Genomic DNA, 16,202 nt, shown 5'->3' with positions numbered 1-16,202 from the left:
GGTGCTACACCACTGAGCTAAGTCCCCAGCCCTCCACATTTACTTTAAAAATGTTTATACTCATGTCTTTTATTTACTAGTTTTGGGTGTTACCTATTGATTTTGCTGTTACAGTAAATAAGAACTTAGCTGTCATATATATATATATATATATATATATATATATATATATATATGTTATTTTTTTTTTTTTTTACCGGGGATCAGACTCAGGTCCTTGTGCTTGCACAGCAGGCAGCGAAACCACTGAGCTAAATCCCCGGCCCTGTCCTATATATTTTTATAAATTTCTATTTTCCCCAGTTCCCAATAAATTGAAATCATGGATTTCAATCAGTATCATTTACATTAAGATCCTGGGAACACTGCTTACTAACAAATGTGCATCATTGTTTTATTTTGGATTTCTCTTAATTTGGAGGAATTTGAGCCACCTTTTAAAATTTCTTTTCAGTGCTGGGGATTGAACCCAGGGGCCCCATGAATGCTAAGCATATGGCCTACGACTGAGCTACATGAGCTACGTCCCTGGGCCTTTTTTCTTCTCTCCCTTCCCTTCCCTTCTTCGTAGGGTCTTGGCTGTGCTGCCCAAGCTGACCTAAATTCTGGATCCTCCTGCCTCCCAAATAGCTGAGATTACAGGCATGTAAAGTCATTACAGGCTTTTAAAGTAGTTTATTTTCTTTCTTTTTTTGGGTACCGGGGATTGAACTGGGGACCTTGCGCTTGCAAGGCAGGCGGCAGAACCACTGTGCTAAATCCCCGGCCCTAAAGTAAAGTAGTTTGTATTTCACGTTAACTGTGTATTCATGGTCTTTATACAGTTTCTTTTGGGTTCTTGTCCTTTTTCTGATGTATAGGATTTTTCACATATTAAGGAAATGAGCTTTTCACTTTTTATTTTTTGCAGTGCTGGAACCCTAACCCAGAGACTTCGACTTGGTAGGCAGGCACTCTATTGCTACCATTTAGCTGTTTCCCCAGTCCTGCTTTTGACTATTTTTGATGTAGTTTTCCTCAGTTTGCTGTTTATCTGTTTTCACTTTGTTTGTAGCATGTTTGGCCATGTCATTTGTGTGTGTGTGTGTGTGTGTGTGTGTGTGTGTGTGTGTGTGGTTGAATTTTTTTTTTTATGTTTCTGGGATCAATGGCACACTTGGAAAGTATTTTCCTGTTTTGTGAAGTATTTTTTTTTTTTTTAAGTTTCTTATTTTTTTATCTATGGCTTCTTTCTTCCTTTTGGGGAGTGTGCTGAGGATTGAACCTAGCGCCTGCCGCATGCTAGGCAAGTGCTCTGCCACTGAGCTACATCCCTAACCCTCTTTGTTTTTTTTTAATGTGTAAGTATTTATTTGGATTTGTTTTTTTCTTTTTGAGATCTAGGGGTCTGAGAGGATTTCTTTAGTTTGTTTGCCCATGTTCCAGTCTTTTAGAAACACCCTCACTGCTCCCTAGGCATTCTGCAGTCCATGTTTAACTTTTCTTCTCTGTGTGTTTCTACTTGCCTCTGTACCCTGTGCCGAACAGCTTTCTTCTCTCCACTGTTAGGCTGTCCTGCCTTTATCATTTTTTAAATTTCCTTATACATTTGCATCTGTTTCTGAACTTTATTCTGTTCCATTAAGTTATGACTACTTTCTATAAACTTTTTTTTTTTTTGGTTCTGGGGATCGAACTCAGAACCTTGCACTTGCAAGGCAGGCGGTGGAAACACTGAGCTAAATCCCTGGCCCCTATGACTACTTTCTAATTTTATAAATGCTTCAATATGTAAAATTTGTTCTTTAGTTTCTTTCACTTACCTGTTTTATTTGTCCAACAACTAGAACTGGCTTGTCTAGCTCTAAGGAAAAAAATCTGTTTTCATTCTGTTGTGTTAAATTTGTAGATTGACTTCAGAAAATTAACATCCAACGATACTGATTTTTCTCTAAGAATAGGGCATGTTATTCCATTTATTTAAGTCTCTTATGTCCCCTATAAGAATGTGGAATTTTTCTTCACATTTCTATTTTATATTTGTAACATTTATTCCAAGACTTTTTTGCATTGCTCTTAGGAGTGGAATCCTTTGAGTATTTGGTATTCAGCCAGTAAGTTTATTCTATTCCCTTAGTTTGTATATCTGTTTTATAACAGGGCTAAAGTTGAGGCTAAAAATGGGTGTAGAAACCAAGAATGATTTTGGACATGTTAATTTCTGAGGTGTTTGAGATGACAAGAAGGCAGTTTGATATGTGGAATGAAGACTGTTGAATTTGCCAAGATAGGAGTTGTGTCCTTAGACATTTTGCTTATGTGATTTTAGTATTATGGAGGGCCAAAATCTGATTGGAGAAGGATGATGGGTAAATGGGAAACTTTAAATATATTTTAATGAGAAGATATGCAAAGAAATATATGTAGTTGTTTTGTTTTGTTTTTGTTTTTTTTGGTAAGATGGATTGCATTAAGACTTTTTTGGTGGTACTGAGGAGTGAACTTAGGACATTCACACTGAGCTACACCACCAGGCCTTTTTTATTTTAATTAATTAATTAATTAATTAAATTTATTAAATTCTTCTATTGTTACATTGTAAGTATACAACACAATTACATTTCTCATTGGGAATTGTACCTTTACATAATGCATCTTGGTTCTTATTTTTTCCCCATTCCCCTATCCTCCCTTCGCCCCCTCCACCCTTCCCTATTTACAAAGACTTTATTTCCATTTTTTCCATTTCTCATCATTTTTCCTTTCCCTTCTTTCCTTTCCCCTGCCCCTCCCACTACCCCTACCCCTTTGGACCTTTTCTTCCTATTTTGCATTATTGATTATTCATTCTAATCATTGGTACATTTTAGGTATACAATATAATGACATTCATCATTGGAAATTTGCACCTTTACATAGTCTCTCTTGGTTCTTATTTTTCACCCTTGCCCAGCCCTCCCTTCAACCCCTCCAGTCCTCCCTAGTTACAAAGATTTTGTTCCTATTTTTCCATTTTCTCATATTAATCCCATTCCCTTCTATCCTTTCCCCTAGCCCTCCCACTTCCTTCCCCTTTGCCCCTTTTCTTCCTATTTCACATTACCTATTATACATTTAGTCCTTATTTACACTTTCAGTTTCTCACACCAGAGAAACTATTCGGTATTTATACATGTGTGTCCTATTTATTTCACTTAAAAGAGTATTGGCTCCGTGTGCATCCACTTAGCTATAAATATCTCTGATTTCTCACTTTATGGCTGAGTAGTACTCCATTTTATAAAAAAACCCACATTTTCTTTATCCAGTCTCCAGTTGATGGACATTTGGGCTGTTTCCAAGTTTTAGCTATCACAAACTGTGCTGCTATGAACATGGGCGCACATATATCACTGTGGTATGATTCTTTTAATTCTTTGGGGAAGATCCCCAGCCGTGGAATAGCGGGGTCAAATGGGACTTCCAGTCCTAGTTCTTTGAGGTATCTCCATACTGATTTCCACAGTGGTTGCACCAGTCTACACTCCCACCAGCAGTGGAGCAGGATTCCTCTTTCCCCACAGCCCCACCAGCATGTGTTATTGGTTGATTTCATGATACCAGCCATTCTTTCTGGAGTGAAGTGGAATCTCAGCATTGTTTTCATTTGCATCTCTCAAATGACCAGTGATGTTGAACATTTTTTCATGTATTTATTTGCTATTTCTACTTCTTTGTGAGAAATGTCTGTTCATTTCAGATGCCCATTTTTGGATTGGGTCTTTAAATTTGGGAGGTCTGATCTTTTTAAGTTCTTTATAGATTCGAGATAGTAGACCTTTGTCTGAGGAAAAGCAGGTGAAGATTTTTTCCCACATTGTGGGTTGTCTCTTCACACTGCTGGTGGTTTCTCTTGCTGTGCAGAAGCCTTTTAATAAGAAGAGATCCCACTTGTTGAATTTTATTTTATTTTTGCTACCAGGGATCAAATTCTGGACCTTGCACTTGACGAGGGCAGGCGCCAGAACCACTGAGCTAAATCCCTGACCCCAACAGCCCTTTTTTATATTTATAACGAGCTCTCTGATTGGGCAGAATATATGAGGGGATCTCATTCTTTTTGATAATAAGCATATTCTGGTATTTGGTTCTGTTTTATTTTCTATATCTTTTCAGGAGCCTGTTAAGTGAAAATGACTGTCTTTTTCCCTCTCACACGTCAGTGTTTATATGCCTGAAAGAAACCATAAATACTAACTTTTAACTTGTCTAGAAGTAGTGTCATCTAAAATGGCAGGTTTCAAATTCTAATTATGTAAGCCAGAGGTTTCTCCCAGGTGTGAGGCCATATGGCTGGACTACTGGTGTTGTGGCCTAGAGCAGCACATGTGTTCTTCCCCCAGAACTGCCTGGTGTTGTGCTTCAGTCACCTCTGCCTTGTTGCCCATTCATTACCTGGCTAGTGTATTGCTTTCCTTCTGGTTTCAATTTATAGTTTACATATTACCTTTATATACAGACTTCCCTCTCCCACCCTCTAAATCCTTAAGCTCTTACGTATTTCCCTTAGTACATTTGGCAAAACTTAAATTCTTTCATTTAGTTGTGAAAAGCCAACTTTTTTGGTTATTGTTTTCTTCCTTACATGAATGAGTACCTGACTTGCAGATAGTATTGACTGATTGTTTCCAATAAAAAATGGAAGAGCTAATAAGCTTTAATAAGCTGCTAATAAGCTTTGTTACCAATCCAGAATTGAGCTAAGTGTTCACTAAACTTCAAATCTGTTTTTGTTTTTTTTTATTCTGCATTGCCGGAAATTGAAACCAGGGCCTCCTTGTATATACACTAGACAAATGCTGTACTGCTGAGCTACACTGTGCCCCAAAACCAAATTTTTGTTTTTTGTTTTTTCAAATAAGCATAAAAACTATGAGTAAGTATAATTCATTTTATAGAAAGAAAATAAGTTACAGAGTATTAAGTGATAGAACTTGGGTTTCTAAAGCTCTTCTTAACTTTGCTTTCCTTAAAGTGGAAGTTAGTATGTCATGAGAACATCTAATTCCCTATCTCTTTGGTTTTTAGGAACTTCTAGCAATAGTAAAACAAAAGACTACTGAGAATATAGATGATCCCACCCTCTTGTTTTCTTTGAAAGCACTTTGGAATCTTACAGATGAGTCTCCAGCTACCTGCAAGCACTTTATGGAAAATCAAGGACTGGCAATCTGTATCCAAGTCTTAGAGGTGGGAATATGGGATTGAGTTCATATGTAAAATTGTTTCCTTTATGAAAAAGTAACCTGTATATTCTTTTGACAGACTTTTTCAGAGTCCACAATACAAAGGAAAATACTTGGTCTTTTGGTAAGGTGAATTCTTTCGAATTAATTTTAATTACGTACAGAAAACTAACAGTTATGTAACGTACTATGTGCTAGGCACTGTTGGAAGCAATTTACATGTATATACTTATTTAATCTTCACATTATCTCCATAAGTACCACTGTATATCAATCAGTGGTATATCAGATAAATCAGTTATCTATTTCTGTGAATAAACTACAGCTTAGTGGCTTAAAACAGTAGCCTTTTTATTTACTTAAGACTCTGAATCAGCAGTTTGAGTTCACCTCTACTCCACAGTTTTGCTGGTCTCATGTAGGGAGACTCCTGTGGCTGCAGTCATCTGATGCTTCAGCAGGGACCGAATATTCTGAGGTGGCCTGACTGCTGTGTGAGTGCTGGTGGTCAGCTAGGCCTTGTGGCTCCGTGAACTTCCTCCTGTAGCAGTCTTAGGACAGCTAGAGGGCAACTACAAGTGCTTTTCCAACCTCTGCTTATGTCACGTTTCCTAACATCTCATTGGCCAAAGCAGGTTACACGGTTCAGCCCAGATTAAGGCCATCCTTGATGGGAGGAACAGCAAAGTCAAATTGCTAAGAGCCGTATGCACAGGGATATGAAAAATTGTGTTATGATTGCCCCACATTGTTGTCCACATTCCATAGACATGGAACTGAAGGCATAGAAGTACTAGTTATCCTAAATCATCTAGTAAGAGACAGAATCAGAGTTCAAACTCAGGCAGTCTGGCCCAGGCCCTCTGATGTTAGCCACTTCACTATACTTTCTCTTTGTCAAGGTGCAGTCAGTGTTTTAGAAATTTCTTTTTCATAATTCTATACTGCCTTTCAATCAGAGTATTACCTAATTGGGAAATTTATTTTCTAAAGATAAAGATTTTTAAAAAAAATAATGAAAACTACTATAAGCACCTTCATTGTGCCATGCTGGGTGCACTGGGAGACACAGATACATGACATAGGTCAAGCTGATGGTGCTTGTAACTTGGGCCAGGCAGTGTTAGACTGCTATATAGGTAGCTAAGATTGTACCTGGTATGTGTTATAGGAGGCCAAGTCCAGTGGGAGCTTTCTAGAATGAAGCCTCATGTGTCTTATACAATACAATATCTACTCTTTAATTTTAGGCTTTTTGTTTTTTTGGGGTGCAGGATATTGAACCCAGGGCCCTTGCACTGAGCTATATAGCCAGACCTTTTTTATTTATTTGAGACATGATCTCACTAAGTTGCCTGGACTAGATTTCTGGGCTTGAACTTGTGATCCTTTTGCCTTAGCCTCCCAGAGTGGTGGGATTACAGGTGTACACCACTGCACTCAGTTTTAAAGGTCTACTTTTTATGCTGGGGGTGTAGCTCAGTGGAAGAGCACTTGCCTAGCATGCACAAGGTCCTGGATTTGATCCAGCGCCACACACATGATTTGTCCATTTATCTTTTTGGGAGCCTCTTAGACTGCTAAATGTTTGGGGGGGGGACAGGGATTGAACTCGGGACCTTGCACTTGGGAGACAGGCGGTGGCACCATTGAGCTAAATCCTGGCCCTAGACTGCTAAATGTTTACAGGAGAAATCTTTTTTTTTTTGCCACTTGGGATCAAAGTTGGGACCTTGTGCTTACGAGGCAGGAGGCAGGAGGCAGGCACCGGAACCACTGAGCTCAATCCCGGGCCCTACAGGAGAAATCTTGAGCCTCAAGTGAAGTGTCTCTCTACTTGTGCTAAGTGCGCTACCATCTTGTCTCTCCTTGTTTGGAGCTCTCTGGTACACTTAACCCTGAAATCATGCCATTTAACAAGAGAGAATGGACTGGGGCTGGGAGGATCTTAAAGACAGTCCAATTTCTGCTTCGGTCTTTACTGTCCTACACTCTTGTCAACGTATTAGTATCTATGATGTGCTTTTTTGAAAGCTGCTGAAGCAGCAGCACAAGTGTTAACAATAACTTAAACAGCCCAGGATGTAGCTCAGTGGTGCCATCCCTGCCTGTGTGCAAGGTCCTGAGTTCAATCCCCAGTACTGAAAAAAACCAAAACAATAACTTAAACAAACTGCTCCATTTACTTTGACTGTCGCACCTCTTCAAACCTTTGACTTTTCTTGGGTGAAAAGACCTTAAGGTGACCCACAAGATTCCAATCTCCTGGGGTTTGTGTCTTTTTGTGCTCCCCTCTGCTTAGATGTGAGCAGAACCTGTTAACCATCTAACCAACAGAATATGGCAAAGATGATAGGGTATCACTTCATGATTATTTTACGAAGTATGTATGAAACCATCTTTGCTAGCCCACTGTTCCCCACTGGGTCAAAAGGAATAAACTTGTGAATGAAGTGGTTGGAGAAGGGAGGTATCCACATTTCAAGGACATTAGGGCACCTTTAGGAGCTCAAGGTCACCTCCAGCAAGAAACCAAGTCTCTCAGTTTTGCAGCCATAGGAAATGATTTCTGCCAGCAATCTGAGTGAAGTGGGAAGTGGATTCTCCCTTGTGGAGCCTCCAGATAAGGATGCAGTCTTATGGGACTTCAGAGTAGAGGACCTAGCAAAGTTGTGACCAGACTTCTGTCTCACAGAAACTTTGAGGTAGTAAATGCATGCTTTTTAAGCCACTGAGTTTGTAACAATTTGTGACACAATAGAAGACTAATGCAGTATATAAAATAAGGAAAATACTCCCTGCCTTTCATTGTTATTGTTAAACTTCAGAATAAGGTAACATTGAGTAGGCCCCTAGTAAAGTTAAATGTTTGGCTTGGACCTGGATTTGTATTCTAATTCAGCGGGTATTAGCAAGGCGAACCTGGCAAGTTAGTCTTGCTGCAAGAAGTCAAGTTTCTCTGTAGGATTATTTTAAAGATAAAATGAGAGATAAAGGAGATAAAAGAAATTTTTATTTACTACTGTGCCTGGCACTTAGTAAGTGCTTACTCAGAAATTTGTTATTAGTGGTCATGATCATCTCGAAGGGGTGGGATTTGGGTGTTAGGCTAAGGGGCGGTGGGAATAAATATTGGGAATGTATCTGAGCTGAGTAGTTGGAAAGGGAGAAGAGCAAGTTTTCGATTCTTTCTTCCCACTTGACCCTGATGCTCTCATATCCATCTGATCTGTAGAGCAACGTAGCTGAAGTCAGAGAGCTCTCCGCCAAGCTGATGACTGAAGATGTCGTGAAGCACATCAGCACTTTACTCCACAGCGAGCAAATAGAAGTGAGCTATTTTGCTGCGGGTATAATAGCCCACCTGACATATGACAAACAGTCCTGGCTGCTGTGTGACCTGCAGAGGAGTGCTCTTCTCCAGGACTTGGTACAGGAGCCATTCTTCTTCTCAAAGCCTATCTTCTTGAAGATAATCTATTTATCCAGATCACAAGAGTTCTAGGGGCCAGGGATTTAGCTCAGTGGCACCACGCCTGCCTCGAAGGCACAAGGTCCTGAGTTCGATCCCCAGTACCACACACACACACAAAAAGTTCTAGATAGCATGTGATCATTTTAAAAATGAGGACCCTGAAGAAGAAAATTATAATTTACTCTGCCACCTGAAGCTAATCTTTGTTAACGTTCTGTTGTGTTCCCTCTTGTGTATGGCATATTCTAATTCTTATTCCCACTTTCAACTCTTTCTAAAACTGTTTCTTTTGGTGTTTACTTCCATATCTCTAAATAACATTGTGTTTTTATTCTTGACTGTAACTTTAGGCATTATCAGTTAATTTTTCCACACTGGGGTTTTTCCCTCTGTGTACCTTTCCTGTGCTCCAGCTGTAAATGTGTTAGTACATTCAAATGTACTCTGCTGTACATTCTCAGAGTTTTCTTTCCCTGAGCCTTCAGTGTTTCTCCCATTGGTTTGCCTGTTTGTTGTGTGTATCTGCTATGCCTCTGTCATTATCATTCCAGGATATCCCTTCCTCACCATTCTGAGGATGCCCTTGCCCCCCTCTGAGGTCAGATTCCCTACTTCCTGGATTGTGTGCCTTCTATATCTTGGTTTTTCCTTCATGTTTCTAAGTCTTGTCCTCCTGTTGCTTCCTAAGAAGAAGTACGTGAGAGTAAGAACTTAGTTGGTCAAAAGCCTAGGTATCAAATTTTAGCTTTGAAATACCTCTCCAACACAATTTTTAAGTCTGTGCTCTATTCTTTTGTGTCTCAGTATTGCTGTTGAGAAGTCACTCAGGTTTTTTTTTTGAAGGTTTAAGATCTTTGTCCATAGTGTGTAGAAATCACAGTGATGTGTCTTCATATGGGTTTATTTTCATATATTGTATTGAGTACTTATGATTGTATAAGCTTATTTCCCTCTATTTTGTTTTGTTTTGTTTTTGGTATGTACCAGGGATTGAACCCACAGCCTTGCACATGCTAGACAAGTGCTCTACCATTGAGCTGCATCCTTGGCCTGAAATTTCTATTATTTATTTATTTAGAGATAGAATCTCCCTATGTAGTTCAGGCTGGCCTCAAACTCACTATATAGCCCAGGCTGTCCTTAAACTCATGGCAATCCTCTTGCCTCAGCCTCCCAGGTGCTGGGATTACAAGTGTGCACCACCACACCTGGCTTCTTTATTTTAAATCCCTTTCTTTGCTTTGTATTTTGGTACCTGGGAACTCAGGATCTTGCACTTGCAAGGCAAGGTGCAGCATTTTTGCTGTTATAAGAACTCCTTTTTCTTCGAGTGCTTTTCTTTTCTTGCCTTTCTTTCTTACCTTCCACTCCTCTCCTCTCCCCTTCTCTTCCCTTTTCTTTGCTATTATAAATGAAATGAGGGCTGGGCAAGTTATGCCTCACTAGCCATATTGAAATTGTATGCAACTTTATTTTTTATTTGAGATTAATCCCAGGACCTTATCATGCACACTAATCAAGTATTCTACCACTCAGCTATATCTTCAGCCGCTTTCTGAGTGCTTTTAAAAATATACTATCTTATTTTTGTTTTATGGTTGCTATATGTTTTCATTTATCTCTTTCAAAGGTATTAACGATAGTTTTTAGTTTTTTTAAAGTTTTCTTCTAAGGTCTCTTTTTTGCAGGTGTCTCTTTTTTCATACTTTATTCTGTTCCTTTATGTTAGAGATATTCTTCTGTCAGTCATAGTCCATTAATACCCAAGAGGAGAACTATTTGGAAGCTGTGTACAAATGAGTGGACCTTTTCAATTGTGGGAATCACTATAGAGTGATATGGATTAAGTGTCCTTCAGTGTCAGTATCTGTAGATCTTTTGTTCCTAAACTTTTTGGAACTTATCTAGAAAAGTCTTCTGTTTTCTGGCATGTAAACTGTAAGCTTGATTGCCATTCATCCGTAAGCCCACTGTGTTAGTCACTCTCCCATGGCTAGAACAAAATACTTGACTCCTGCAACTTAGGGACAAGGGGTTTATTTGGCTCATGGTTTCAGTCCACAGTTGGCTGGCTCCAAGGCAGAAACAGCATGGTGGAAGGGGATGGGCGAGGAAAGCTGCTCAGCCTATGGCAGGAGAAATCAGAGAAGCAGGAGCCAGGGACAAAAATTCACTCTTCTGGGTCTCAACTCCAGTGACCTACTTCCTCCCGACTAGGCCCCACCAACTCATCAGTGAATTAATCCACTAATGAGTATTGTACACCTATGATCAAGTCACCTTTCAAAAGCCCTACCTGTGAACACATGAGACTTTGGGGGGGACATTTTAAATCTAAACAATATACTAACTAAAGAGAGTTGGGTTCAGGAGAAACTCAACATTTGGTATGTAGAGTTTCGGTCCAGCCCCTTCTTTTTTAGCATGGTGTTCCCACTCTTGTTCCTAGAGTTGTCCAGTCCAGAAGTTTTTGTTAAGGCTAGGAGAAGAGATAATAGAGGTTTTTATCCTTTAATCCTCTTAACTAACCTCCTGTTTAGTTGAAAAGTTATCTGGTATGGTAAATTTTTAATCCTCTTAGAGGTTCTGTTCTTTGTGTTCTGCATGTTTGCTTTCTTTTTGAAATCATTTTACTACAGTATTCTGTTATAGGATATAAGGAAGGAGTACAGATAAATGCATGCTCAGTTTACCACCTTTAAAAAAGCCACCTTGTTTGCATTTTTCTACTTTGTATATTCTACGTATATAATGGATAACTATATATAATTGATAACTTGGCAAGAAGGTATATCTAAATTTGTTTAGTCATTCCCATATTTTGAAAAGTTATGTTGTTTGGAATATGTTTGGTTATAAGTGCCATGAAGTAGTCTACCATGAGCTTTTTTTAAATGGTGGAATATAATAACCAGCCTCTTGGTTTCTTCTCCTTTTTGTCTTTTGGGTATAGCATGCATCCATCCAGAAGTGGCCGAGTTCAAGATGTAAGATGTCGGCATTGGTGACCTACAGGTAATTTTATTATGATGTAGTGCTTTTCTTAAAGCTTGTCCTTGGTGTACTTGATACAATAAGTATTAGGTATCATTTAGCCTCGTATTCACGTCCCATTTTCTGTGATGTTATGAAAATCATTTTTAGAGAAGCCATGAGACTCAGTTTTCCTCATCTATGAAGTGACGCTGAGAATGTCCAAGACTGAGGATGAAATGAGATATTGGTTAGGTAGAGAGTCTGACACAGAATGCAGTTTCTTAAATGATAGCTTCCACTCTTAGCTGTATAATATATCTGTCTTGGTGAGGAATTAACCCTGTGGGGGAAATGCTGAAAACTATTTTTCTATTCCTGAGTTCTGAATTAACATCTTTTTACTTTTTTAGATCCTTCAAGACATTTTTCCCACTCCTTGGCAACTTCTCTCAACCAGCAGCTCAGCTCTGGGCACTGTGGGCTGTGTATCACGTCTGCAGTAAAAACCGTATGTGTTCAATATGTACTCAGAATAGTAATTTTCAAGCTATTTTTCTGAATAATGAATGAGTTCAAGATGGATTTAAAAAATTGTCTCCTTATGTCCTTCAAATATCGCTTTTTCTTATACAGTTGGTGAATTTAGCTCTTTTTAGAAAGAAAGTGAACATTATTTTATTAGTTTTAAAAATGCTGTAAAAGTAGTAATATATTGGGTGTGGATATCTAGCAATATAGAGAGTAAAAATTTGTTTTGACTCCTATTTCCTCCAGGTAAACAGCATTAATAATTTGATAACTATCCAGGATAATTGATAATTATCCCTCCAGTTTCTTTTCTATACATGCTATATTTAGTATATGCTGTTTATATACCTTATATGAAATCTTATAGCTATGATTTTTATACTAGAAAATCCAAGAGACAACTTTAAGAACCAGAGGCTTATTAAGCATGTTGACTATATATAGAGTATAAAAAGTTTTTTTTTTTTTGAGACAGGGCCTCACGCTGAAGTCCATGCTGGCCTTAAACTCACTATGTAGCCCAGGCTGGCTTCAAACTCACAGTGATCCTTCTACTCCAGCTTCCCAAGTGGTGGGATTACAAGTGTGTGTCACCATACCCAGCCCCACTAGTTTTTAATATCAGCAAAAGCTGAAAATTAAGGGAAAAGATGCAATTCACATTATCAACAAAATATAAAATATCTAAAATCGACTTTAACAAGTAATAAGAAATTGGGCATTCCTGGGAATCTGAGGCAGGGGGATCACAAGTTCAAGGCCAGCCTGAACAACTTAGTGAAATACTGTCCTAACATAAAATTTAAAAGGGTAGCGGTGGGCTGGGGATTTAGCTCAGTGGTTCCACCGCCTGCCTCACAAGCACAAGGTCCCAAGTTCAATCCCTGGTACCAAAAAAAAAAAAAAAGAACAAAAAGGGTAGGGGTATATCTCTGTGGTAGAGTGCTTGCCTAGCATGCATAAAGCCCTGGGTCAGTCCCTAGACCATTAAAAACAAGTAATAAGACCTATGTAATTTATAAAGAATTTATAAGAGATCACTTAAAACTGACATACTTAAGAGGTAGATATACCATGCCCCAAAGAAGGAAAGACATACTAAGATACAGATGTCAATTTTTAAAAATTTTTATGGATATAGTACAATTCAAGTGAATGGGTAAGAGATACAGGGGATTGAAAATTATTCTAAAGTTCATCTCACAGAATAAACAGGAGAAAAACTAACAAAGGAAACTGGCTTTTAGAAGTTTGTACTTCTGTTAACATGATAATTTTTACTGAGAATGGCACAGACATGAATAGAGTGATCAGAATGATTCTGAAACAGAGTAGTTTCTCCCCTCCCTTCTCCTTTCTTTCCTTTTTCGGTGTGGTGCAGGAAATTTGAATACATGCTAGGCAAGTGCTCTGCCCCTGAGGTACATCCCAGCCCTGGCATTTTCAGTTATATCGGTGGTAACAACTAGAACTTCGTTGAATATTCACTGTGTTCCAGGTATTGGAAGCACTTGAATAGCTCATTTAGAGGGGGGAAGCATCATTATTATTGTCATCAACCATCTATCACAGATGAGAAAACAAGCACAGGGAAGTAACTTGCCCAAGGTTAAAACGGCTAGCAATGGCCAGAGACAAGGCCTAAACCCAGTGAGCCACAGTCGGCACTGTTCATTAGCTCAGGGTTTTTTCACTACATATGAGTAGATTAATTTATGGAATGTGTTTCCAGTCTTTAAAAAATAACACATGTAACTAGAAAAAAAAGATAGACATGTCTAGTAGTGTGGTAACTTAAGAGGACTGACCCCAGAACCAGATGACCTGTGCTGTACCTCCCAGGTTCTGTCACTTATTAATTGTGTACCTTGAGCAGATGACTTAACCTTGCTGTACTTCCATTTCCTTAGGTATAAAATGGAGATAACAGTACTTACTTCATAAGGGTTTTACGACCAGTTGGTTGATATTTGTAGAGAATATGCTAGTACTAATATTATGCTATATATAAATACTATCATATTAGCACTAGCATGGTGCATAACTTTTGTTAAATAAGATAGATGATTTTGTAGTCATGTGAGTTAATCTGCAAAATCCTTGGAAAATGGCTGAGTCAAAGTTATAAACCTTTAATTTAGTTAGGTATTGTTATTGTTAAATTGTCCTCCATAAAGGTGATTACCAATATAAATTCCTGTTACTAACATACAAGGACACCCCCCACCCCCACCCCGCCATTCTGGGGCTCTAACCCAGGGTTTTGTGCATGCTGTGCATGCTCTCTACCACTGAGTGGTATCCCAGCCTTTTAGGGTTGTGAGACAGGGTAACTAAGTGCCAAGGCTGGTCTTGAACTTGTGATGCTTGTGCCTCACCCCCCTGCATAGCTGGGATTACAGATGTGCATCAGTTTTTCATGGGTTATTGATAAAATCTCTAACTGAATGTAAGTCCCTCCCTCCTTTCTTACTACTAAATAATAGCATAGCTGGACATAACATTCTAGAATAAGTTATTTTCTGTTAGCACTTGGGAGCAAAAAGTATTTCCATTGTTTTCTGTTGCTATTGAGCTCTGCTGTCAACCTAATTATCATTCCTCGATAGATAATTATTCCCTTTGTTTCCTTTATATGCCGCCTTATATTTTTGCTGATCTGTAGCTTAACTGTAGCTTGCCTTAATATGGATATATTTTTATTCTACTTCCTACTTCTGATTCCTGAATGTTACCTTTCATTCATTTTTCTGTTCTTTTCTTGGGGAACTTCTATCAGATATGTATCTTCTTTGCTTCTTTTTCAAATCTGCCTATCCTTAGCTGAGTGCAGTAGGGTGTGCCTGTAATCCCAGCACTGACCAAGGCTGAGGCAGGAGGATTGTAAATTTGAGTCCCACCTGGGCAGTTTAGACCCTGTCTCAGAAAAGGGCTGGGAATGTAGCTTTATTGTTAGTGTACCCCTGGCTTCAATTCCAGTACCGCAAAAAAAACAAAATAAGAAAACACAAAGTCCTGTCCTTTATTTCTTAAAAATATTATTTTGCTGTGGTGGTGCACACCCACCAGCACTTACAAGGCTGAGGCAGGAGGAGCACTGTGAGTTCAAGGCCAGCCCGTACTACATAAGAAGACCTTGTCTCAAAACAAAACAAAAAACAATGAAGTAATTGTTTGTTGTCTTTATCAGACCTGATTGTGTTTGCATGTTGAGGGAGGTGATTCTAATCTGTCATCCTTCCATCCCCCTGCCCCCCCCATTCCACCACTGAGGATTTACCCAGGGGTTCTTTTACATCCGCAGCTCTTTTTAAAATTTGATTTTGACACAGTCTCATTAGGTTGCTGAGGCCAGCTTCGAATTTTCAATTCTTCTGCCTTGGCCTCTCAAGTAACTGGGGTTATAGGTGTGTGTCACCAGGCCTGGCTCTCATCTATTTATTTTTGCTTATATTGCATTTTCAGTTGTTTGTAATTTTTTTTGATTGTGACCTCCCCTTTAACAGGGCTTGTTTTTCTGTGAGAATCCGTTTTAGACTGAATTGACATCCATTTTAAACTGAATTTAGGCCCTGCAGCATAATTTTGTATTTGCTTCTGTGAAGTACTCCAGAGGGTTGGGCTCATTTTTATATGAATTTCTTTCATTTACTTATTCTTATGGTACTTGGGGTTGAACCCAGGGCCTTCAAACTGAACTGCCTCCCCAGCTCTTCCTTTTTCGTAACGGGGATCGAACCACTTGCGAGACAGGCAGCAGCACCACTGAGCTAAATCCCCAGCCCTTTTTTTTTATTTTTTGAGATGGAGTCTTGCCAAATTCCTAGGGTAGGCTTGAATTTGTGATCCTCCTGCCTTGGTGTTCTAGAGTGTGTGGCACTACAAGCGTGTGCCACCAAGCCCAGCCTTATATTCATTTCTATCCCGAAAAATTCTTTCTGTACATTGTTATTCATTTCAGGTTATTTCTTCCAACATACTGCCTGAACTTGACAGGTACATATATTTTGAAGTAAAGG

At 39.0% G+C, this 16,202-nt stretch overlaps 1 protein-coding gene across 7 annotated transcripts in view; it reads left to right on the top strand.

The window, feature by feature from the left end:
• Zyg11a (zyg-11 family member A, cell cycle regulator) overlaps positions 1 to 16,202 on the top strand; it is a 55,471-nt gene that overhangs the window by 35,828 nt on the left and 3,441 nt on the right. For 3 of the 7 annotated variants that reach the window (XM_087214828.1, XM_087214834.1, XM_087214833.1), the window contains 5 exons: positions 5,047 to 5,208; positions 5,284 to 5,328; positions 8,440 to 8,634; positions 11,633 to 11,694; positions 12,066 to 12,163. In XM_087214828.1, the coding sequence (XP_087070954.1) occupies positions 5,047 to 5,208; positions 5,284 to 5,328; positions 8,440 to 8,634; positions 11,633 to 11,694; positions 12,066 to 12,163 (562 nt within the window). The remainder of the gene's footprint in view (positions 1 to 5,046; positions 5,209 to 5,283; positions 5,329 to 8,439; positions 8,635 to 11,632; positions 11,695 to 12,065; positions 12,164 to 16,202) is intronic. The other 4 variants (XM_087214830.1, XM_087214832.1, XM_087214831.1 and 1 more) reach the window with 4 other exon arrangements.

This window comes from Heterocephalus glaber, unplaced genomic scaffold (assembly GCF_053883595.1).
Source record: "Heterocephalus glaber isolate CG9 unplaced genomic scaffold, H.glaber_assembly_v1.0 deba00001451, whole genome shotgun sequence".
Classification (NCBI taxonomy): domain Eukaryota; kingdom Metazoa; phylum Chordata; class Mammalia; order Rodentia; family Bathyergidae; genus Heterocephalus; species Heterocephalus glaber.
The sequence above is the reverse complement of the archived record's forward strand: the minus strand, read 5'-3'. Positions and strand labels throughout refer to the sequence as shown.